Source organism: Colletotrichum phormii, assembly GCF_030913505.1.
Source record: "Colletotrichum phormii strain CBS 102054 chromosome Unknown BDP81scaffold_11, whole genome shotgun sequence".
In the NCBI taxonomy this organism is placed as follows: domain Eukaryota; kingdom Fungi; phylum Ascomycota; class Sordariomycetes; order Glomerellales; family Glomerellaceae; genus Colletotrichum; species Colletotrichum phormii.
The window spans coordinates 533,361-554,596 of NW_026851453.1; the positions used below are offsets into that span (position 1 = coordinate 533,361).

The 21,236-nt window shown below is 50.2% G+C and overlaps 7 protein-coding genes across 7 annotated transcripts; 2 read left to right on the top strand and 5 right to left on the bottom strand.

The window, feature by feature from the left end:
* Positions 1-652: 652 nt before the first annotated feature.
* BDP81DRAFT_489139 (uncharacterized protein) lies at positions 653-1,848 on the bottom strand (the record flags this gene model as incomplete). Its single annotated transcript, XM_060595252.1, has 2 exons — positions 653-1,559; positions 1,626-1,848. 2 exons carry the CDS (start codon positions 1,846-1,848, stop codon positions 751-753), a joined length of 1,032 nt encoding a protein of 343 aa, XP_060444685.1. The 3' UTR covers positions 653-750.
* A 1,260-nt stretch (positions 1,849-3,108) lies between these two features.
* BDP81DRAFT_429007 (uncharacterized protein) lies at positions 3,109-4,550 on the bottom strand. Its single transcript, XM_060590478.1, has 2 exons — positions 4,139-4,550; positions 3,109-4,057 (listed from the first exon to the last, which is right to left on the bottom strand). The coding sequence occupies exons 1-2, from the start codon at positions 4,365-4,367 to the stop codon at positions 3,363-3,365; spliced, it is 924 nt and encodes a 307-aa protein (XP_060444686.1). The 5' UTR covers positions 4,368-4,550; the 3' UTR covers positions 3,109-3,362.
* Positions 4,551-4,761: 211 nt separating this feature from the next.
* Positions 4,762-6,010, bottom strand: BDP81DRAFT_489145 (uncharacterized protein; the record flags this gene model as incomplete). Its single annotated transcript, XM_060595253.1, has 2 exons — positions 4,762-5,230; positions 5,291-6,010. 2 exons carry the CDS (start codon positions 6,008-6,010, stop codon positions 4,892-4,894), a joined length of 1,059 nt encoding a protein of 352 aa, XP_060444687.1. The 3' UTR covers positions 4,762-4,891.
* Positions 6,011-10,363: 4,353 nt separating this feature from the next.
* On the top strand, positions 10,364-11,315 carry BDP81DRAFT_320655 (short-chain dehydrogenase; the record flags this gene model as incomplete). Its single annotated transcript, XM_060584537.1, has 4 exons — positions 10,364-10,519; positions 10,569-10,675; positions 10,759-11,075; positions 11,125-11,315. Coding segments are annotated over 4 exons (771 nt in total), but the record flags the coding sequence as incomplete, so codon positions are not given.
* A 3,618-nt stretch (positions 11,316-14,933) lies between these two features.
* Positions 14,934-16,688, bottom strand: BDP81DRAFT_489165 (vera protein; the record flags this gene model as incomplete). The annotated part of the gene is made up of 4 exons (XM_060595254.1): positions 14,934-15,048; positions 15,111-15,908; positions 15,959-16,488; positions 16,539-16,688. 4 exons carry the CDS (start codon positions 16,686-16,688, stop codon positions 14,934-14,936), a joined length of 1,593 nt encoding a protein of 530 aa, XP_060444689.1.
* A 684-nt stretch (positions 16,689-17,372) lies between these two features.
* Positions 17,373-19,279, bottom strand: BDP81DRAFT_429010 (uncharacterized protein). Its single transcript, XM_060590479.1, has 5 exons — positions 19,080-19,279; positions 18,531-19,022; positions 18,339-18,482; positions 17,753-18,284; positions 17,373-17,698 (listed from the first exon to the last, which is right to left on the bottom strand). The coding sequence occupies exons 1-5, from the start codon at positions 19,137-19,139 to the stop codon at positions 17,547-17,549; spliced, it is 1,380 nt and encodes a 459-aa protein (XP_060444690.1). The 5' UTR covers positions 19,140-19,279; the 3' UTR covers positions 17,373-17,546.
* Positions 19,280-19,575: 296 nt separating this feature from the next.
* BDP81DRAFT_33364 (methyltransferase domain-containing protein) lies at positions 19,576-20,960 on the top strand. Its single transcript, XM_060585685.1, has 2 exons — positions 19,576-19,643; positions 19,727-20,960. Exon 2 carries the CDS (start codon positions 19,786-19,788, stop codon positions 20,740-20,742), a length of 957 nt encoding a protein of 318 aa, XP_060444691.1. The 5' UTR covers positions 19,576-19,643; positions 19,727-19,785; the 3' UTR covers positions 20,743-20,960.
* Positions 20,961-21,236: the final 276 nt, after the last annotated feature.

A 21,236-nucleotide genomic window follows, 5' to 3' on the forward strand; every position in this document is an offset into this window, starting at 1 on the left:
ATCCTCCGATTGAGCCCGAGAATTTGGATGAGGGATTATGTAACACTTTTTTCAGTCTTCCCATCCTCCACCTTTTCCTCCATTTTATCCACCTCCACGAGTCCACGTGAATGTAAAATACGATTCTCCTGTCCTAATTCGTCGCAACGGCCAATCGTACGGGCATACCCACTGGTTCTCCAGCTGCCGAATGCAAAGAACCTGAATAGGTAATCCGTCGCGAAGGAGAGGAACAACAATCTCGCACGACCCCCAAAAGCAATCGCAAGTGTGTAGTTGCGGTGAGTCTTTCAATCTTTCAGACAGGAATTCGAGCAAAGAATCATCTTAAATCTTTGCCCGCTTCATTTGGCCTGTCAGCCCTTCGGACTTACGGTCCGGGTCGGCTCACTTTGAACGGATTGGTCGCAAAGGGGATCCCCACGACGGTCGGCCCCGTTTCGCCAAGCGGACGACTCTCGATGTTCCGGAGCTTGACCTCCTTGGCCGACGGACGATCACCGATGCCAAAGCGATCCGTCCGGCATTGGCGACAGGGGTTGAAAACGATTCCATGTTGGAATTTCAACCTCCAGTTCGATTCATCTGTTTGTCATCTACCACTACCCAAGGTACCCGAGTAGGTGACAAAATAGCCTGTCCCACCTAGCAAACCAAAAGAAATGCACCTAAATCTTAGAAACCAACAAATGACAATACGCCTCCCATGACCCTCTCCCGCAGTCCGCCCAAGAAGCCCACAACGGCCGGTCAAACACCCCCCGTCTCCCGTATGAACCTCCAATGCTCCTTGGCACTCAAAATCGGATCCAAATGAATCCTCTCCCTCGCCGCAGCACCATCAAAGACGTCCCGCGCAAACGCGGCCAGATCCTCACCCGACCAGAACATCGGTTGACGTCGACACAGCCCCCATACACGCAGCATCTCCACGTGAAGCAACCTCATCCCGCCAATCATCCACTCCGCCTCCTGAACCGTCATCCCGTTCACGGTATCACGGCCCGGCCTGATCCGGACGTAGGCTATGCGGGCGACGGGACTACAGACGATCTGGAATTGACTGACCCACGACCGCTCGAGTTCCGGGTCTGGGCTGATGGGCGCCGGGAGGAAGTTGAGGAACTGAAAGGTAAGAAAGGGTACGGGGACACCCCATGGCACGGTCTCGTGCCGCTGCTCGAAGCGGCGTAGGGATGGGTTTTTCGCCCACATGATGTTGGCTCGCGCAGCGACGACTTGTCTTGTAATGGGGCCGATACTGTGCAGGCGGCGGTAGTGATACAGAGTGAGCTGCTGGTAGAGGTCCCGGTGGAACAGACCCAGCTCGTATCGGACGTTGAATGGTTCTCCGGTGATTGCGCTCCCCTTGTCGAACTCCTCACGGAGGTAGGCGAGCATCACATCGTCTTGTGGTGAGGGCAGGTCGGCATCGTGCGGTGGGTGTGTGAGCCACTTGCCTTGCTCAAAGTGATGACCGGCGCCGGGGATAGGCACCGGGTTAGCCGGTGCGCTTTCAGAGTTCAGGTCGATTGAAAACCCACCCTCATCTTGAACTTCTACACCAAACATATTAGTGATGCCTGATCTGAAGCTCGGCAAGTTGAGAGATTACCGTGACATACCGAAACGCGGCTTGATGGCCTCGATGACACGCCAGGGGTAGTACACCCAGTTAGAAGGATCAACATTCTGTTCTTCGTCCCCTGTTCCGATTGACTGTTGCCTGATCATCACACATGCTAGAAAGAGCTGAATCAAAGTCTCGTCATTGGAGAGGAGAGTGTAGTCGAAGATGAGGAAGGAAAACTCGTCGCCCCAGTTGAGTGAGAACTCGCGGTCGGACATGTCAGACAGGGCGTCGTCTGCGATATGTGGGAGGATTCTCCAAAGATTGGGCCGGTCGTTAGTTATTAGAAAAATTGCTATGCTTTTTAACACCTGATGAAGAGCAAAGCAGAATAGAAGAACCACGTGCACCAGTGCCATCAGATGCATGGCAGTGATTCGGGTGGTACGAAGGTTGATGTCAGGAGTAACTTGGTCTTGATGCTTCCCGTACAGGGGATTATGTACATGATGCAGCTGTAGGTCTGCGGGAAACCGTCAAATTGTCGAGTTTCCGTGAACTTCTACTCTAATGCCAAGATTCATTTGCTTTCGACCGTCGAGGTCGGCTCAGAGACGGCTCTGTCTTTCACAGCTGAAACTTCCCGCTACCACTTTAGTCTTTCACGTCTAAGAAAGGGAGAAAGGGGTTGCATTTTGTCATACAAGACGCGCTTCTGGTTGAGAATATAAAGCGCGGCTCCATTGTGTTGTTTTGTTTCCGTGGTGGCCTGTTCTGCGAGCCAGCGACGGCCCTTCCTTCATCTTCGACGGAAGTGCGAGGGGACTGATATACATCGTCGGTAGAGTACCATACATAGATAGCACAGGTCTCGATTATATTTTGTTGTTGTTGTTCTATTTAACGCCATGGCGGCAAGGGCGCAGCCGCCCTTGCGGCAGACCTCCCGGAGGGTATGTGGCGTGGAGGGTCGCAGACTCTAGCTATATACTATATGTCTCGATTATATAGGCATATCAAAAGATGAAAAACCAAAAAAACAAAAGAGTTCACCCCCCCGGTGCCGATTTGGGGGCTACATCTCTGGTGCTCATGCTGGGACTCGAACTCGGGTACTCGCTAAGCCTGTCGTCGAGTAGGCTGGTTGGCGTGATTGTTGACCATTAACCACTCCACCACCCACGCCACAGTTTGACCTGACCCCCGACCTAGAGGGCGCCTGCTGTGCTGGTGACAGAATTGGACTTGTGGGGGTATATGAGGGCTTCTTGTGGCATGTGCGGAAGGTACGCCTCAGGTTACCTGCCCTTTGGGGACGGGTCACGGGAGGGAAAGAGATGGAATCCAAAAGACCTCGCTCAGCAAGGTACGGCCGGGTAGGTAGTGCGCCTCGCTCGTTGACCACACCTGCCTTAATTAGCGACCACGTGCTCGACAACCTGGGGGGCCTTCCACTGGGCTGCTCGTGGATGTGGAAGGTATGCATTTCCAGCCGGACTCTCACTTCGCTTTGGAAACAGCTGTGCCACAAAGGAAATGCCAACACTCCCGAGACAACACTTCACTCTGGCAAAATAGTCATGAAGTCCTGCTTGGCTTCCTATGAGGAAAGGTTCTCCTATTCTACTGCGTTGTAGTGCTACCGTGCTCGTCAGAAATGAATAGCATCCCAACCCTAAAAAAATGTAGCAATCGTCTCGCCCAAGATTCCCCAAAACCTTATGAGCAGTCGCCATCTCGGGGCTCATCTCATTCAACAACCTCTGCCTTATTCTCCCCCCCAAGCAGTCCGCTAAGCTTTTGAAGCTCTCTGGTGGCTTTCTTGGCTTATCATTCTGATGGCCTCCCACAGCTCCTTCGTGATGCGCAATCTATCACTGGCGTTGGCCTGCTTCGACAAATGGCGATAGCTAGAAGTTCTTTGGAGGAATTCATCGATACTCGAGACTCTGTCTTCGCTTATCATACAGTAAGCCCATCGAAGCATAGTAGTGTAGTGAAAGTATGCTTCGCTGAGCAAGTCTCGATTTCCCAGCTGGTGTTTATAAGAAAGAAGACGAATGACGTCGAAATCGAAATCGACCTCGTGTACGATGACAAAGTCATGTTCGAGAAGATAAGGCAAACCTAGTTTGATGGTTGGAACTTTCTTAAAGGGAAGCGACACCGCCCAATTAAGCTGATGACCCTGAAAGTCTTCGAATTGCAGGAGATAGGGGTTGCTGACCCACGCCTCTGTCATGGTTGGTTTACAGGGAATATTTGCGAATGCGCGTTCTTCCAAGTAATGGAGAAACCAGAAGATACCGTCATAGTCGTCAGAGAGGCCGCCGAGCTCATCGCTGTATCTAAGTCGTACGTTGTCGTCCACCTCTTGGTTGTGAATGTCGAGGAGCTCCATCCAGTTCACCAAGGGCTTGTCATTTTTGGGAGGAGGCTCGAGCAGCCAACTGAAATTTCTCATATCACACTCGTCGAGGTGTAGACCTGAATATTCAACCGGTCAAAAAGTGAAATACTGGAAAAAAATGGTAGACCTTGCGTTCCAAGGTAAAATGGTGTACTTACCTGTGTGATACAGGGTGGATCTCATGAGATGCCACAACAGGTGATTCCATGAACGAGGACGACAAAGGGTATCGCGAGGCAGACGCTGTCCTTTCAAGAATTCAATGATGAACTCATCGTACTTGCTCTCGCCATGTTCGCCTGTGAGGAAAGAAGGCGGATTTTTTTCATGCAGATCCCAGTAGAAGAACCAGAAGGCATCCTTCCAGTTGATTGTGCTGGGGTCCATGATGGGCGATCTGACGTGGATGGGGTGTGCCGTGATGGAGGGAAGAAAAGTCACTGCCGGGTAAGGGGGCTAAATTGACTGAGGTAACTAACTGTTCGCGGAAAAAGATGCTGCCTGTCTTTCGAACCCTGCCCACCCATGAGAAGGAAGGTATGGAGCAGTTGGCATGCATAAATGAAGAAAGTCAAGGGTGGATGAAACAAAAGAAGGTGGATCGAGGAAGCCACTGCCTGGTACTAGGCACCTCAGGTAGGCGCGCTTCATTCTGGAAGTTCATTATAGTTTCTCCCTGCAGCGCCAATTTACTTGTTGATGCCTTCCGAATCACTAAGCCAGTCACTTTGCTGTGTTATCACTGGACTTGGAACACATCACCTCAATCATCGCTTGAAACACCTCCTTAAAATGGTTCAGTGATAGCTATCTGGGGTGCATGTGTGGGATGGCAAACGCTGCATCGACCCGAACTAGGGAGGTACTCGTCCGCAAGGCAGGGCGAGCCGTTGCATTGAGTCAAGGCTACGCTAGCCTCCACCAGAAGCCAGTTCAAGAAGACACTTGATGTTCGGAGTATCAAAATTCATCATGTCGTCGTCGACCCCGAGTATTTGTTGTGAGTCAAGTCCCAAATCCAACATCTGCTCACTTCCTAGTTCGAGTCCCGGAAACGTCGGGGAGTCTGAAGACGCCGGTATCTTCGGACTCGGGATAGAAAGATTGGATTCGCGGCACATCTCCCCGTAGTCAATCATCGACCAGAGGGCCCTTTCCCACTCTGGATCCATGCCTGATTTCAGCTGCGAGTCAAGGAGTGAATCGAAAAGATACGCGTTTGCATTGAAAGATAGCAGCCGACGGTGCAGCTCGGTGCTATGTCACTGTTAGCTCATGTGCGTCAACTCCGTTCGCAATTGGGAACTTACAATTTCGGATGCGTGATCCCAAAATTTTGCCATTCCTTCAAGTATGGATATGCTGTCTTGGGTAGCACTCAACAGTTCCGAGTGACGCTGGCTGTCGGTATCCTTCTCGGCGTGCATGTGAAGTGAGAGAATGCTGCCAGCTAGGCACGCCGAATATGCGTAGAACGACGCACCCAGGTGGCACCCTACTTCTTCGGCGTCGTGCAGTAATTTGACCAGATCTCGAGCATGTTCGTAGCTCTTCTGTGAGGCGAGGCGCATGAAGCTTGATGGAATTTGACACTTGACCTTCCGTACTTGCTCGCGCACAAGAAACGGGTGGTACAGAAGGCAGTAGCAAACGTGGAATCCTGTACGTGCAAAGATGACGTGACCCATCGCGGGGTGGTCTATGATACCGTCGTCAAGCCTATAAGTATCGACAACACTCTTGATGGGATGCTGATCGACTTGTAGGCGTGACTCGACGAGGAGAAGGAGTGACGTGATTGATGCAAACTCCGACTTTGAGTTCCACGGGGGAGTCTCATCGGTATTGCGGTCGTGAAGAAGCCTTCGGGTGCAGTGAGCAAGTGCGGAGGATGCCAAGATGGCGACTGGGAATCCGCTTTCAACACCAACATCGGTGCTCCAATCGAGAAGCTTACGGAGCGTGACGTTCTGGCCCCACCCGCCAGAACGAAACGTCAGCTCATCGCAAGACTCATCATGGAAATTCATAGCGCTAAGGCACACGGTCACCAAGGCGTCACAAAAACATGGAAACGGATTCGACAGCACTACGATAAATCCGCTACGCGAGCAGAAGTCACTGAGGCAATCAAGGATTGCGACATCTGTAAGAAAAGCAAGAACAGCCCCCATAAGCCTTATGGAGAGCTATAACCGCTTCCGATACCACCCGAAGCATGGCACTCAATCTCATGGGACTTTATCGTCAAACTACCAAAGTCCAGAGAGCCACTCACGAACGTACTGTACGACAGTATCTTGGTCATCGTCGATCGACTTACCAAGTTCGCCTACTTCGTACCATACAAAGAAGTAAGCAATACAGAGGAACTGGCATATACCTTCCTCAAGACTATTGTTGCCAACCACGGTCTACCCAAGGAAATTGTCTCTGACAGAGATAAGCTGTTCACCGCTAAGTTTTGGAGATCCCTGATCTCGCAACTCGGTGCAGACCATTAGCTGTCAACCTCTTTCCACCCGTAGACCGACGGATAGATAGAAAGGATTAATCAAATCCTCGAAACATACCTTCGTTATTATGTGAACTACGACCAGAATAATTGGGTATCGCTACTACCAATGGCCCAATTCGTATATAATAGCGCAGTTGGCGAAAGCACGAGAGAATCCCCGTTCTATCTTAACTACGGATTCTAGCCAACAGCATACGGAGAAGCACGACAGGGACCACAGGCCGTAAAAGCCGTGGCCGACGTGACAAAACTCAGAGAACTCCAGAAGAAGGCTTCCCAGGACCTCGAGTTCGTACGGCAGCGTATGAAGAAAAACGCCGACAGATCAAGGATTGGAGGACCAAACTTGGAAGAGGGGGATAGCGCCTATCTCCTTCGACGCAACATCAAGACGAAAAGACCAAGCGACAAATTAGACTACAAAAAGCTTGGACCCTTCGAAATCGTCAAGAAAGTCTCACCAGTCAACTACGAACTGAGACTCCCAGACACCATGAAGTGTCACCCGGTATTCCACATTTCACTCCTCGAGCCAGCACCACGAGGCTCGCACACGAATAATTACATCGTTGTGGAACCAAATCAACCAGAATATGAAGTCGAACGAATCATCGACCACAGAGTCAGGAACGAGACGCGAGAATTCCTGATCAAATGGAAAAACTACGGACATGAGGAAAATACATGGGAACCCATTACGAACCTCCAGAACTCTCGGGAACTACTCCAGGAGTACCGAAATCAAAGTCAAAATCGGACCTCCCAACCATCACAGCGTCCCAGTCAGCCACACCAAACGCGCCAATAGACTCTGCCTCCCGAACAGAGGACGATTCATCAGGGATAACGACTGGCGAACCCTCGTCGGCTACCTCCGAGGCAACACGACCTTTCTTAAACACCATCCTCTTCTCTTTCCGAACACGCTCCAAACGAGCAAGAACTTCATTCACATCCGCCTGAGCCCTTTGTAAAGCCTTCATACGCTTATGAAAAAGCTCCTCAGACTTCTCCTCTTCATCGTCCAGACGGCGAGATTCATTCAACATTTTTTCAACTATCCGAAATCAACAGAGGACCCAAAAAGGGAAAAGAAAAACCTACGAGTACAAATCGCATCTTTCGACGCATCACATTCCTTTGACGTTTTACCCGAATAAACGCACTCCCCACAGATAGCGGAATCTGCTAAAATCTTACAACGAAGACCGCGAGAATGACAACGAGAACAAGGCATGACCTCGGTACCTTGGTCAGCGATCTTTAAGGAACGACGTAAGCGACGCAGATGAGAAACCGACAGTGTGTCGGCAGAAACTTCTCCACCTATGTTGTTAGCATAAGAAACAACAAACTTGACGAACCCCAACCTGGGTCACGACCACTCACTTATAGGTCTACGGGACTAGACCTTTGAGAGGGAGAGCTGATGTTACGACCCAACATGCATGACCAAGAACAGGGCCTGCCCCGCAGGCTCGCGGCGGTTATAACACACCATATATGCAGGAGATAAGGGACACTAGGCACCCTCTCACGGAACGGAAGAACTATGGTACAAGTCACGTGATGATAAGATAAGACATTAGCGATCATGGTGGGGCCATGAGCGCTCATAGTCTATACTGACGGGTCCCAGATGTCGGACGGCAGCAGCACCTCCGCCGGAGCAGGCTGGGTAGGGTACCAAGCTACACGGCAGATCTTCCGCGGATCCGAACCACTCGGCTCCCAAACTGAGGTGTATGACGCGGAGGCACATGCTGCGTATCACGGCCTGATGGAAGCCACCCGGGCTCCTACGGCTCGTATGGCAGATAACGTCCACATCTGCCTCGACAACCTCGCAGTCGCGGCTAGACTATACTCCCAGAGCACAGGAAGCAGCCAGGCTAGATTTAGGGCCTTCAATAGGCTCTCTTCCTCCTGGACTCGGAGACAAAGAGAGAGCTGGACAACCCCCGGCAGGGTTTATGTTTGGTGGTGCCCTGGGCACACGGGAGTACCAGGAAATGAAGAAGCGGATGCTCTAGCCAAGGAAGCCTGCAAACTAATCCCAAAATCACAACCACAGCCCTCATTAGCGCACCTAGAAAGGCAAGCTAAAGCAGCTGCCTTCCAAGCCTTTGCCAGAAAATGGCTGTCCCAATGCCCTCGGCAATATGCCGACCTCGAGATAATTCTTCACCCCAAGCCGCCCGAACTCCGCCTCCCTCGGCACTTACTAGGAAGGCTATACGCAGCAAGATCCCATCATGGAGACTTTGCAGCATACCACGAGAGATTCGCTCATCAAGATGCGTTGCTCAACTGCAGCTGTGGGAAACCCAAGACACCAGTCCATTTCTACTTCTGCAAGCGTGGACGCAAGGCTACACCGCGCTACCTCCGCCAACGTATGGCCAAAGCAAGTATTGATTTCTTGTTAGGTTCTGCTAAGGGAGCCTCTCTTCTATGCGAATGGATAGAGGAGACCAATTTCTTTTCCGAAATTTGCCCGAGTCATTGAACAGGAACGTTAGGTGAAGACGGTAGCCTGTAATATAGTTTAGATTAGTCATAGACCATGTCGGCATAGCGCCCGGCACGTCCTTTTGTTACCAGACGTTAAATACATCATCATCATCATCATCATCACTTATCTCCTGCATATGTGGTGTATTATAACCGCCGCGAGCCTGCGGGGCAGGCCCTGTTCTTGGTCATGCATGTTGGGTCGTAACATAACAGTAATAATCGAATATAATAGTTAACGTTAGTTAATCAGATATAATAATTAAATGATTATTATATACGGTTAAGTAGTCTCAGGTTCTTTATATCTATAGATAAGGCTTCGGTAATCAATTGTAGTCTTTGTCAAAGAGGTTCTCAAGGAAGATAGCTAAAAGTGATCGTGAGATCTAATACGAAGTTAATTGCTAAAGAAGCTATGGGAAGTCTGTCCTAGAGCCCGGCTCGGGTCCATCCTATATACAAGTCCTGATCCCGAACATATCCTTTGTTTGCCTAATCACCATGTTCGTTAGTGATCACTAAGTAGATACTAGTGAGCGCTCACTTTAGGTGATCACTATGATCACCTTATCATATGCTTACTTTCCTTATCGTCACGTAACTTGTTCCATAGTTCTTCCGTTCCGTGAGGAGTCACCTGAGTTCCCAGGTTCTCTGCATATATCTGGTAGATAGCCGCCGCAGGCCTGCAGGGCGGGCGCCCTGGCCTTGTTATGCATGTTGGGTCGTAACAGCACTTTAGAGCAAGTACCCTAGAGCTAAATATTATATATAGATATTATAAGTGGGTATTATAAGTAGGTATTGTAGGTATATACTATTTAATTCTATTCGAAGCCACTCGATAATGGGTTGCCCTTAGTCTCTTTCCTTCTAAAGTGCGTCTTATTAGTTGAAGGCAAGGTTCCGATCCCTCGCCTCCGTTTAATTACTGAAATGAGTTCCAAGGGATGTGGTTCAGACGAAATTCCCTATTTCTCATGCTTGATAATCAAGTCAGTGTTCAAAAACGTGCGACGATCCGGCCGAATGTTGCGGACGAAGTTTAGTAATCGTATTTACTTTTACCGTCTTGCGGCAGAACTCAATTCCGCTCCATAGCTGTATCAAGATCCTATATATAACGATGCTCCAAGATATATTAATACAGACAGCATTATCGCTACTCCCACGTTCAAAATCTGTTTCGTGAATTGACGCTGAATCCTCCTACGCAAAGAGAGCTGTGATCCCGAACATACTTCACTAAGTTTCTCATGGCTTCATACCTGGTAACCGGAGCTTCACGGGGGCTTGGAGTAGGTCCATCGCATGAGGAATTGCCATACAAAATGTTGATTCGGTCTAGTTCGAATTTCTTCGGCAGCTATCCGCCGATCCAGACAACATCGTCATAGGGATCGTCCGAAACGCCGAGGTAACCGAGCAGAAGGTCGACACCGAGCTGCAGCGGAAGAATATCCACGTCCTGCAAGCTGACCTTGATGATTTTGATACGATAGAGGTAAGCGCCGGGCATGCTCCTGAAGATCTGCACTAATATCTGATTTCAGAAAGCTGTAAATGCTGCATCCGAAATCACTGGTGGAAGCATCGACTATGTCATTGCAAACGCGGCTTTCATTTCAACCTGGTCGTCCTATGATGGCATCAGCATTCTGTAAGCTAATACAAACCCACGGAGTCTCAGTACGAGCATGATCGACACGTACGGTTCAAGGGGCTAACAGCGTACATCAATAGGGGAGAGAAACCGAAGCGGCTAGAACAGGACTTGCTCGATTCGTTCCGTACGAACGTCGTCGGTAATGTTCATCTCTTCAATCTCGCACTGCCGCTCATCCTAAGAGGCAATGCGAAGAAAGTGGTCACGGTCTCATCCGGGATGGCGGACTTGGACTTCATCTCCAAGTCAGGCATCGAGGTCGGAGCCCCTTATTCGATCAGCAAAGCAGCTCTGAACACCGCTGTGGCCAAATTCAGTGCGGAACACTCCCGTCAAGGCATTCTTTTCTTCAGCATATCCCCCGGGGTGATTGACACAGGGCTCTATGACAACGGTAAGTACTGTGCCTGACCTCATTCTCGCCACACCTAACATTCTGGCAGCTACCGAGGAAGAAAAGAAGAAGGGAATGGCAATGCTTGGCAAGATGGCAAACTACGCACCGCATTTCACCGGCCCGTCGACTGCAGAGTCTTCGGTGAAAGAAATGCTGTCAGTCATCTACAAAGCCAGCATAGAGGCTGGTTTTGGTGGATCATTCGTATCTCATCATGGAAACAAAGAATGGATTTGAGGAATATGTCAGGCAGCCATATCTCGGCAACACCGATCAAACGGATATCTACGGGTTCGCATATAGAATATGTGAGCTATCACTTCGCAGCTGCCTTGCAGATACGTTGTGGAAGACTGCTTTGCCCAGCTACTACTGATAGGCGGCTTCTCACTTACCCCAGTGCAGAGTTCGGTGAGCATTCGGAAGAATGAGTCTAACATACGGTATTTAACGACGATCATGCGGCTATTTTTCTTTTTGATTTAAGTCTTGATAGCTTATGTGGTACCATTGTGGGCTTATGTCTCATATGACCGTGTTTTGTTGCCCAGGTGCGACATATGTACACGGCACAGCCTCACGAGGCAACTTACAAACTCAACAAATGGCTCAAGCATGGGCCACTCGGGTATTTGAATTGAGTCCAATATGGATGAGTAAATGACACCTAACGCATGTTCATCTCTCAGGTCAGCAGGAACGTAGATTTTGAGCCTCACGTTCCTTGTCGTACTGGAAGCCTGGCTTCATCGGCCTGATTCACAATAGGTGCAACACGAAATGGCCAGCGGCATATGGCTATATTAACCATGGCGTGAACTGAATACCTCTTCCCAATCAGTTGAATTATTTTTCTATCTTCAACCTAAATAACTGTCAAAATATACGAGCTCTCTGCAACAGGGGCCAGTGAAAACATGCCAATGGCAACTTCTACAAGCCAGTCACTCGTAGAACACCGCGACTTGAACAACCAAGTCTCCGCGTCCACTGAGCTCGAGCAATGGACCACAGCCAAGTACGGGATTCCCGGAATCCCATCACCTTGCGTTCCAGCTAGCCTTAGAAGGCCTAGCACACCTCGAGAACGATTTCGGGATGAAGATATTTACGAGGCTCAACAACACAGCCAAACCCGCAGATCCGTCTTTCTTCTATGGATTTGGGAGATTCTATCCCTTTTTCTTGCCGCATGTCTCTTGGCGGTGATCATCACGGTTATCTTCAGCCAAAACGGCCACCCCTTCCGAGACTGGCCTCTGGACCGGATCATTACTCTGAACTCTCTCATCAATTTGCTTTCCACCATATTTCGAGGAATCCTAGTATCTATTGCAACCGAACTCATTGCGCAAGCCAAATGGACGTGGTTCTGGTGCGACAAGTCTGCCCACCGACGGATGGGTGACCTACAGCATTTCGATGACGGTACTCGTGGCGTTTGGGGGGCGTTGAAGCTGATGAGAATTGTCACTTGGCGCAGCCCATCAATCCTCGTTGCTGTGGTTGTCCTCGTTTCGTCGTTCGCGATTGGCCCCTTTGTCCAGCAAGCTATCGGGCATGTCGACAGAAACGAAACTCTTGGACTCGGCACTGGAACACTACCGGTGACACGACATGTCGACGGCCTGAATATAATAATGCCTATTGGTCATAACGGCGGCATGACTTTGAAGTCAGATACCAAGGGTGCAATTCAGACTCTCGCCTTGGACCGCAACGGCATTAATTCAGCTATTGTGCCAATCTGTTCAACGGGAAATTGCACTTTCATTGGTATGGGCTCAAATGTCTCCGTCAATGCCGGATTCAATGTCACTCATGCTTCCGCTGGCATCTGCAACTTCTGCACTGATGTTGGAGGAACGATCGATTATTGGAGCTTGAATGACAATTTTCACACTACTAACCACAGCTTGAGAAACGGGATGTCAATAATCAATTCGGACAGAGAAGGAGGGATGAGGGTTGCATCAGGTGATCTCTCGTGGGCTGGTGGTACTATACCGTCGAAGGCGCTCGACCTGGCATTTATCTCATTCGCGAATGTTACTGTCTTGACAAGTACGGTCCTGGACGGAAAGATCAACACAGACAACCCCAAACACGCCATAGCCGTCACTTGCTCGCTGTACCCTTGTATTCGGACATACACCGCCATCATTAGTCGAGGAGTGTTAGCCGAGACTCTCGTTATGGAGACCCCGATGCGTTACGACGTGGGTGATAAAGAATCACCAGGACCCAAACAAGATCGGAATCTTTCTGCAGTACAGCTTCCTTGCCTCATCAAAGGAAACATTTACACCGATCGAAACCTCTCGCAAGGACCCGACCTTTCGACGGTACAATACGCAAAAGCGGGGAGAACTTCAGAGTTTGACCCTGCTTTTCAGGCTCCTGAAGAGTGTGTCTACCGCATTGGTAACACCTTCAAGTTCCTGATGTCACAGTATTTCTTGGAAGAGTTTTTGAATGGTACTTGCAGTTGGGACTCCACTCAGCGGGAGTCGATCAATTGTGGGAGTGCCATCTGGCTTTCGAGGCTCTGGGCACACGGAAATTCAACATCGAGCAGTCTGACGGAGCTCTTCACGGACTTCGCAACTGCGTTGACCAATCAAATGAGATTTGGTATGGGAATGAAAGAAGGAACTACGTCGAAAGTGAACGGTGAAGCTCTCCAACTCGCTACCTTCATCGCCTTCAAACCATGCTGGCTCATCTTTCCTGTAGTACTACTCATCCTTGAAGTCTCAGCCCTTTCATGGATGATAAGTCTAACAGTTATCTATCGAGGCGAATTGGCCGTATGGAAGGGTAGCATACTACCGCTCCTATTCTACAGGGATCAGTTCTGGGGGAATGCCGATCGGGATGGCGCCTCGCAAAGGCTCTTGACAACAGAGGAGATGGAGAAGCAGGCTGAACAGATCAAAGCAAACTTCTCTCAGAAGTTTTGGAAGTAATTCGAGGGCAATGATTTAACTAATGATAGGGAGGCTAGTAAACATGAGGCGTTGAGGTCATGCTGTTCTAATTACTGTCTTAATAAATTATGTTTCTAGTAGTTAATGCGTTTCATAAACTGTCTGAAGTTCAGAGAAATAATAACCTCAATGCCGTATTTCTTTACTTATAATACCTACTTATAATATCTTTTGCGTATGTATGTGTAAGGAGGAAGTTGGTGCCCACGATTTATCCGTTGGGTGTAGGTAGGAAGGGGCCGTTTGCACGGCCCACACCACCTTCCAAATCCACCTTTTCTGCCAATATTCTAACACATACTGAAGAGCTACGACGAGGATGTACACCCACATGTTGTGGAGAAACATATGGTTAAGGCTTCGACAGAACAGACGATGTTGGGCAAGGCTGGTTGTGAATGAAAGTGTGTAGAACAGAAATGTGGGAAAGCAAACTGATTGATAATGAACAACCCCTACGGCCAAGGTTCTCCAACCTCTTCCCTATCCCTCCCCTGGCAGCAGCGTATTCAGTGAAGATATCACCAAGACGAGGAGAGATTGTGGATAGAAGGAAGAGGTTGGAGAACCGGGAAGAAGGATGCTCCCATCGCTGGGCAAAGTATTCAGAGACCAGCGGACGGCGACCTCAATTTCGGGTCCATGGAAGAGGAGCTCATCTTCCAGATCGTCAAGTGCCAGCCGCAGTTGGACGTCGCTGGCTTGGAGACCATGTACTGACTACTGAAGGTCCTTAAATAGGCGGTAGTCGGTAGCAGAGCAAGGCTCCTGGAAGCATCAAGTACATACCCACAACATGGTGTTGCTCTGTACACACCCACAACATGCCCATTCCTTTGTTTAAACCAGACTTCTACCCAATCCTTCACTTCTGTCGAAGGCGCACGCGAACAGGCATCCCTTCTTTGGGATGCCCAATTCCATCTCCAGCCACATACAGTCTTTGTCCCCTGACCATGTCCTTCTTAGCTTTGGGCCCTCTGTAAAACATGGTGATCAGCACAATGCGGCAACGGAGTGGCTAGCATATCGCCAAACTTACTGAATAGCATCCCACTCATCCCAGGCCTCCTCGACATCGTACTTCCTCATAATCAGGGCCGCAACCAGCTTGATCTCAACCAGGGCAATCTCTTGACCGATACAATCCCGAGGACCTCTTGCAAATGCCCGCCAAACGTCCTTGACAGGATGGAGCGGGTCTTCGGCAGGAACAAGCCAGCGGTCCGGGATGAACTTGTCGACGTGCGGCCACAGGGACGGGTCATGCTGCATGCCCGGACCGCCGTCCCACACGAGGAACCCTTCGGTCGGGTACTGCAGACCGGTAGTGGCATCACTGAGGTAGAATCCCGGCTCCCCTCCTCGCATGGTGGAGGCAAGTTGATACAGACGGAGAGTCTCCTTGATCACGGCGTGTGTATAGCGAAGGGAACCGAGGAGCTGAGGCGACTTGCTCAGGATATCAGCAGCTTGGTCGGGATCCAGACCCAGTACCTCGTCGTGTTCGGCGCGGACCTTGGCCATGCAGTCTGGGTTGTCTTGCAGAACTTTGAACATGAAACAAAGCGCACTTGCGGTTGTCTCGTGGCCTGCGACGAGGAAGGTCTTTAGGTTGCCCAAGATGGTGTCCATCATGAGCGGGTCGGTAGTCGGGTCAATTGGGCGTCCACCCGCCTCTTCCGCCAAATGCATCAGACCAAGATTGAGCACCGTCTTCTTCTTTGATGGCTTGAGGCCGGCTTCTAGGGATCGGACAATGTTGGGTTGAAGTTGGTGTTGGACAATGCTATTGTTACGATCCACGGCCTTGTTCTGCCAAGGGAACAAGTAGCCGAAACTGAAAGCCTTTAGTCCTTGTAAATCCCGGAGGAGACGAGGCTTGCTTACAAGACTGCACGGACAATCATGTCAAAAGTAAGAGCCGTCGTCATGTTGTGGAGCTGGAACATGCGACCCCACGATCCATTAGGACCGGTTTCTCGTTGCAAGTTATCCGCAAAGGCCTTGATCTCTTCAATGAGATCAGGAACCATGGACGAAACATTCCTCGAGCTGAAGCCAGGGTTGAACCAGCCTCGCCATTTCTTCCACTCGTCACCCTGAAGGGTCGCGATGTCCAAGCCCTTTGTCAACGGGTTCATGAAATCGAGTGAGATTTGATGCTTGTCGAGATTCTTCATCTGTGTGAACTGCGCTCCAACGGTGTTCTTGTACGCGGCCACAATGGGTGCCTTTAGGACAGGCCATAGATCCAGATAAATGACTGGAGGGCAGTGGTCCATTTCTGGAAAGTGTCTTTGATAGTTGTTGATGATCCATGGGTGGAAGTTGCCAATGTTGATGTCTCCTGAGTACTCTTTGCGGAACTCAAACATGACGGGAAGATGACCCATGATCCAAGAGTGGGTGAGCATTGGCTGTGAGCTGTCAGCTTGATGTGAAGGATCTTTTACTGCGGTGCACGTACAATCCCTAATGCCTTTACTTCTTTAAACTTTCTCCTGATGGTGTAGGCCTTCCAGCCGACTCTCATAAGTCCAGTCGCTAATAGGACGACGGCAAGCTTCAGTAGCAGTGGCAGGAGTGCCGCCGGCGTCCACATCGTCGTATATCCCATCTTGGTTGAAGTGGTAAGTAACAAACTGCCTGATAGAAAGACCTCACTGGCTAGATAAGTTCATCTGACAATGATCAGTAATACAGTACGCTATGCTTCATGAAGAGCCAGGGCGCGCATTATAAATATGCCACGCCCTTTACCAAGCACACCGAGCTTCACGGGCTGTCCCAAAAGAGTAAGTTGCTCACACGCCTATTTGGGATTATGCCGAATATTCAAAGATTTGGGGATTGGTTCGTTGGATGAAGGTGACGAGTCAGGGGTCCCATGTGGTGCAGTTTAGACTTTGTGCCCAAGCTCCGAAGCTGTCGCTGTGAGGGGTATGGTTAGAGACTAACAGCATTGACCGTACGTCCTCTCCGATATTCTGAATGCAATGCTGATAGAACCGAATTCTCTATTCTAGTGGATAGCAGGTGCATGGAAGCGAAAGCACTATGAATAAGCTTAGTTGTGATCAATATCTGTCGGCGTTAATTAGTGCGTTAGCCAAACAACAGATTTCTGCATTGACAACATGAACAAACTGTTGTAGACTGTTTCGTAGCTGAAGTTTATGCACTCTCAAACCTTGTCCTTTTAACCCGCACTATTTTGGTTATCATAGTTGAAGCAGGGAAACATCGTTTGAGTAACTCAGTGACAATTCAGGATGATGCATCATGTGGTAATTTCTCACAGTTGCTTAATCTGGTGACTCGCTGTTGTGAGTTGCAACTATGATAAATTAGACAGATTATTGCAAAGACATTGCTAGTTCAAAAGCAGCTTTGGTTGGCTCAATTGTAAATACTAACTGGGCCTTGTCTATCAATATCCAAAGATAGATACCCTTAAAACCAACACTTTCAAGTTTCAGCCCATGGTGTTTGCCAGAACAGCCGCTTGTTTGATGCCCATAGACTTCCTGATACCTACTAGCTGCTCCACTGCCCACGATCGCACATTCGGTAAGTTGACTTCTTCTTGAGAGATGATGTGCAGCGGCCAGATCATTGAAGGTGCTCCTAGAATTACTGTTAGCTCTGTGGTCTATCTGCAGGACTATGCGTGGGACTGACGCGGTGTCCCCGATAGACTAGATGTGGATATGCATATATCCATCGAAAGACGCTGGATGATCGAGATACTTTCGAAGCGCATTCTCTCTTTCAGTGCACCATCGTCAAAGTTCTGCTTATCGACATGGTCAAGGACAATGCGGTTTGTCACTATGCTCAGCGACCGCCAGTTGTTCCAGACTTGAGCTCCCCAAACGCTGTTATACACATGGCGTCTCCCGTTGAAACTATTTTCTCTCTCAGGTGCATCTGCTTCAGCCTCGTGAAACTTCCGATCAGACTGCGATGACCTTGAAGCCCAGGCGTTGAGATCACTATCAATGTCAACGGCTATCCGGCAGATTGCGTCGGCGTCTGTTATTTGTTGAGCGTTCATGGCTGCAGAGAGATTGACGAGTCTGAAGCCAAGTACTGCCAATGATCCGGGAGGTAGACTGTTGTACTCTGTTCCTTGTCGGCTGGCCTCGAATTGCATGGTTATCTCGACCAAAGCTGGGGGTACGGGTACACCTCGATGCATGCAGGCTTGGAGCTGCGGGGAACTAACTTAGTGAGGTCCACTCAGAGACTTTGCACTCAGACTTACGATTTGTTGTCTGAATTGTATGTAAAGCTGTATTCCAAGCTCTCTAGTGAATTGGTCTTTGCCGCGAAGGTGTAGCAGGGCTGTTGCGCCCTCGATATGTGCCGTCCACGCATGGCTATCATTCCAGCTTTCAAACATGATTGTCTGAACAAGTTAGCTGTGGTTTTGAAAAGAGGCGGGATTCAATCATACAACAAATAGACCAAGCAAGAGGATTGCCATGAGAGTCGTATCTGCCGTGGCTTGAGAAGGGTCATGCAGAGCCATATTAGTAGCTTTCAAGGCCTGCCCATATCGCTCTTTGGCTCGCAACACGACTTCAGGGGCGTTGGAAACATTAGAGATGGCAGCCATGCCTACTGCTTGGATGCTATGTCGGACTAGGTTATGAGGAGACTCTTCGCGATACGTCTCCGCAAGCCATGATTGGTATGAGTCGCAGAACGGCGGTCCAGTAGTGGTGTAGTGGGTGAAGAAAAAGGGGACGGCCCTGTCTTCAATGTCTAGACACAACGCGTAGTTGATTGGCAGTTTTCTTGGCTTTGACAAAGTCCCTTCGACACCAAGCTTCCTTCTGATGCGTTGGCGCTCGTCCCGAAAGACAAGGTCTGTTAAGTTCCGATAGCCGGGGCAAGGCTTCTGCCCCTTCTCGCACTTTAGACATCCCGGTCTGCGTTGATCACACTTTCTCAATGCATGTTAGTTGCAAGTAGAAGGTCATCGGGTTTCAAAAGCACGTGCCTTTACTTTCCGTTGACGACAGCGCTGACAACCCTTACTCAGCGCACCATAGTAAACCATGCTGCGATGAAGGAGTTCGGCTCAACACGACTTCTCCGGGGTCCGGGTCCCGGCCCTAAGGTAAGGTAAGATGAGAGGCTTCTAGGCAGGCAAACACCCTTCTGTCAGCTTCGTCGACGGTCAACGAAAAGAGCGTTCCAGCCGAGGGGGGTTAAGCGAACTAAATGTCAGAAATCCCGTTGGCCGTTGTCTGTAGGCCGGTTTTCAAGGGGGATCGGACACGGACACGGGATTCTGAAGGATTTGAGAAGGCTTACAGCCACCAAAAGGTCATGGACCGACCGGCAGCGGGTCGGCGGGGGACCGCATCAGCTTCGCAGTCGTCGCCTGGATCGGGTTTAGTGTGAGATAATTCGGGTCTTTGATTGGCTCTCTTGGACTTGGTTATCCCTCTTTGGAAAGAAGTTGGTGGGCCGTTCTCGGTGGCCCTTCACCAATCACGATAGACTTTGGTGCTCGTTCGTCAAACGCCCTCCTCAGATGTTGAGTTCGGCTCGAGCACATGTGAGTTATAAAGATCAGGCTGGCCACATCAAATTTCCGCTGTTTATTTTGTATCAAAATTGACGTCTTGTGTGGGAAAACAGGTAGACACTTCCATTATTTTATTGATACTAGCTTCGAAAAAATCGCCACTAGATTTACAATGGCCGACGTCGCAACCGTCCCAACTCCCGCCTCGGTGGAGAAAACCTTCCGGGCCTACACCAAAGAACAAGGCACGATTTACGCCAAAGGCAGGCTAGGTTACCACCAAAGAATCTACGACTACATTTACGACCACCACGTCTCAACAGGCGGCCAAACAGACTCCCTCCTCGACGTCGGCTGCGGCCCCGGCACCGTTGCCCGCGAGCTCGGCCCACGCTTTACACGGACGATCGCCCTGGACCCGAGCGTGGGCATGATCGACGCCGCCCGGGCTCTAGGCGGGGCCTCGGAGCCGATCCGTTTCGATGTCTCCACCGCGGAGGAGCTCGGGTCCAACCTCTCCCCGCACGTCGCCGACGCCAGCGTTGACCTCATCACAGCCGCGACGGCGGCGCACTGGTTCGATATGCCCGGCTTCTGGGCCGCCGCCGCCCGCGTGCTCAAGCCGGGCGGTTCAGTTGCTATCTGGACGAGCAGCTCAAAGTACATTCACCCGTCCATGCCCAACGCCGCGGGCATGCAGCAGATCCTACACGATTTCCGCGACGATTATATCCAGCCGTATATGACGCCGGGTAACATCATCGCAGAGAAGATGTACGAGACACTACCGTTACCGTGGGACCTCGAAACGCCGGTGACGGAATTCGTCGAGAGCACTTTCCTGCGCAAAGACTGGAACAAGGACGGCACAGTCGGACCGGACGGGGAGTTCTTCTTGGGTCAGCAGCAGCTGGGCCTGGACCACGTCGAAAGGTTCCTGGAGACGGTCAGCCCGGTGACGAGGTGGCGTGAGGCGCACCCTGACGACGTCGGAACGGAGCGCGATGTGGTCAAGATGGCCGTTGGGAAGATCGCAAGTTTGCTCCACGAATCGGGGATGCAGCCAGGGAAAGAACTCATCACGACTGGCGTTTCAGGGGCCCTGCTCATGATTAAAAAGAAGGAATAATGGCAATCTGACGAGGCGCGTAGAGGGTCCAGTCTCATCCAATTCCAAGGTTCTGGGCCGTCTGCGGGGGGATATAAATCATTGGTCGAATCGCGATGCGGCAGGCTGCTCAGCGTTTACGCAATTTTACCCAAACCCTTGGATCGGTGTGGAGCAAACGGACTTGTTATCTTGAATGGGGACAACGGTTTGGGTGACATTCCAAGTGTTTGCTTAATTGTTTGTTTGCCGAACGATAGACAGCCGACTCTTTGTTCATTGGCCGGTTTGGGACTTGCGTGAGAGTAGGGATTTTGGGCTACCCGAATTGGACGTTTTCGTGTTGGTTCCCAACAAGCAGCATTCCTTCGGACACTTCGCCCGCCTGTACCGCTTCTAGAACTATTTAAATCCATCGATAATCATCCGGGGGTGGAGTGGGAAGAGGGGAGTACTTATGCCACTCCCGCCTAGGCAGGCGCGCCTTCGAAAACACAACAAAATGTTCTCCAACT

What these genes read in the sequence shown, in the direction of transcription:
- BDP81DRAFT_429007 (XM_060590478.1), bottom strand. Translation starts at nt 4,367, where the DNA reads ATGGACCCCAGCACAATCAACTGGAAGGATGCCTTCTGGTTCTTCTAC. An exon ending in ATCCACCCTGTATCACACAG is followed by an intron (nt 4,058 to 4,138) that starts GTAAGTACACCA and finishes TTGAATATTCAG; the next exon opens with GTCTACACCTCGACGAGTGT.
- BDP81DRAFT_429010 (XM_060590479.1), bottom strand. Translation starts at nt 19,139, where the DNA reads ATGGTTTACTATGGTGCGCTGAGTAAGGGTTGTCAGCGCTGTCGTCAA. An exon ending in GTCGTCAACGGAAAGTAAAG is followed by an intron (nt 19,023 to 19,079) that starts GCACGTGCTTTT and finishes GCATTGAGAAAG; the next exon opens with TGTGATCAACGCAGACCGGG. An exon ending in TAGTCTATCGGGGACACCGC is followed by an intron (nt 17,699 to 17,752) that starts GTCAGTCCCACG and finishes CAGTAATTCTAG; the next exon opens with GAGCACCTTCAATGATCTGG.
- BDP81DRAFT_33364 (XM_060585685.1), top strand. Translation starts at nt 19,786, where the DNA reads ATGGCCGACGTCGCAACCGTCCCAACTCCCGCCTCGGTGGAGAAAACC.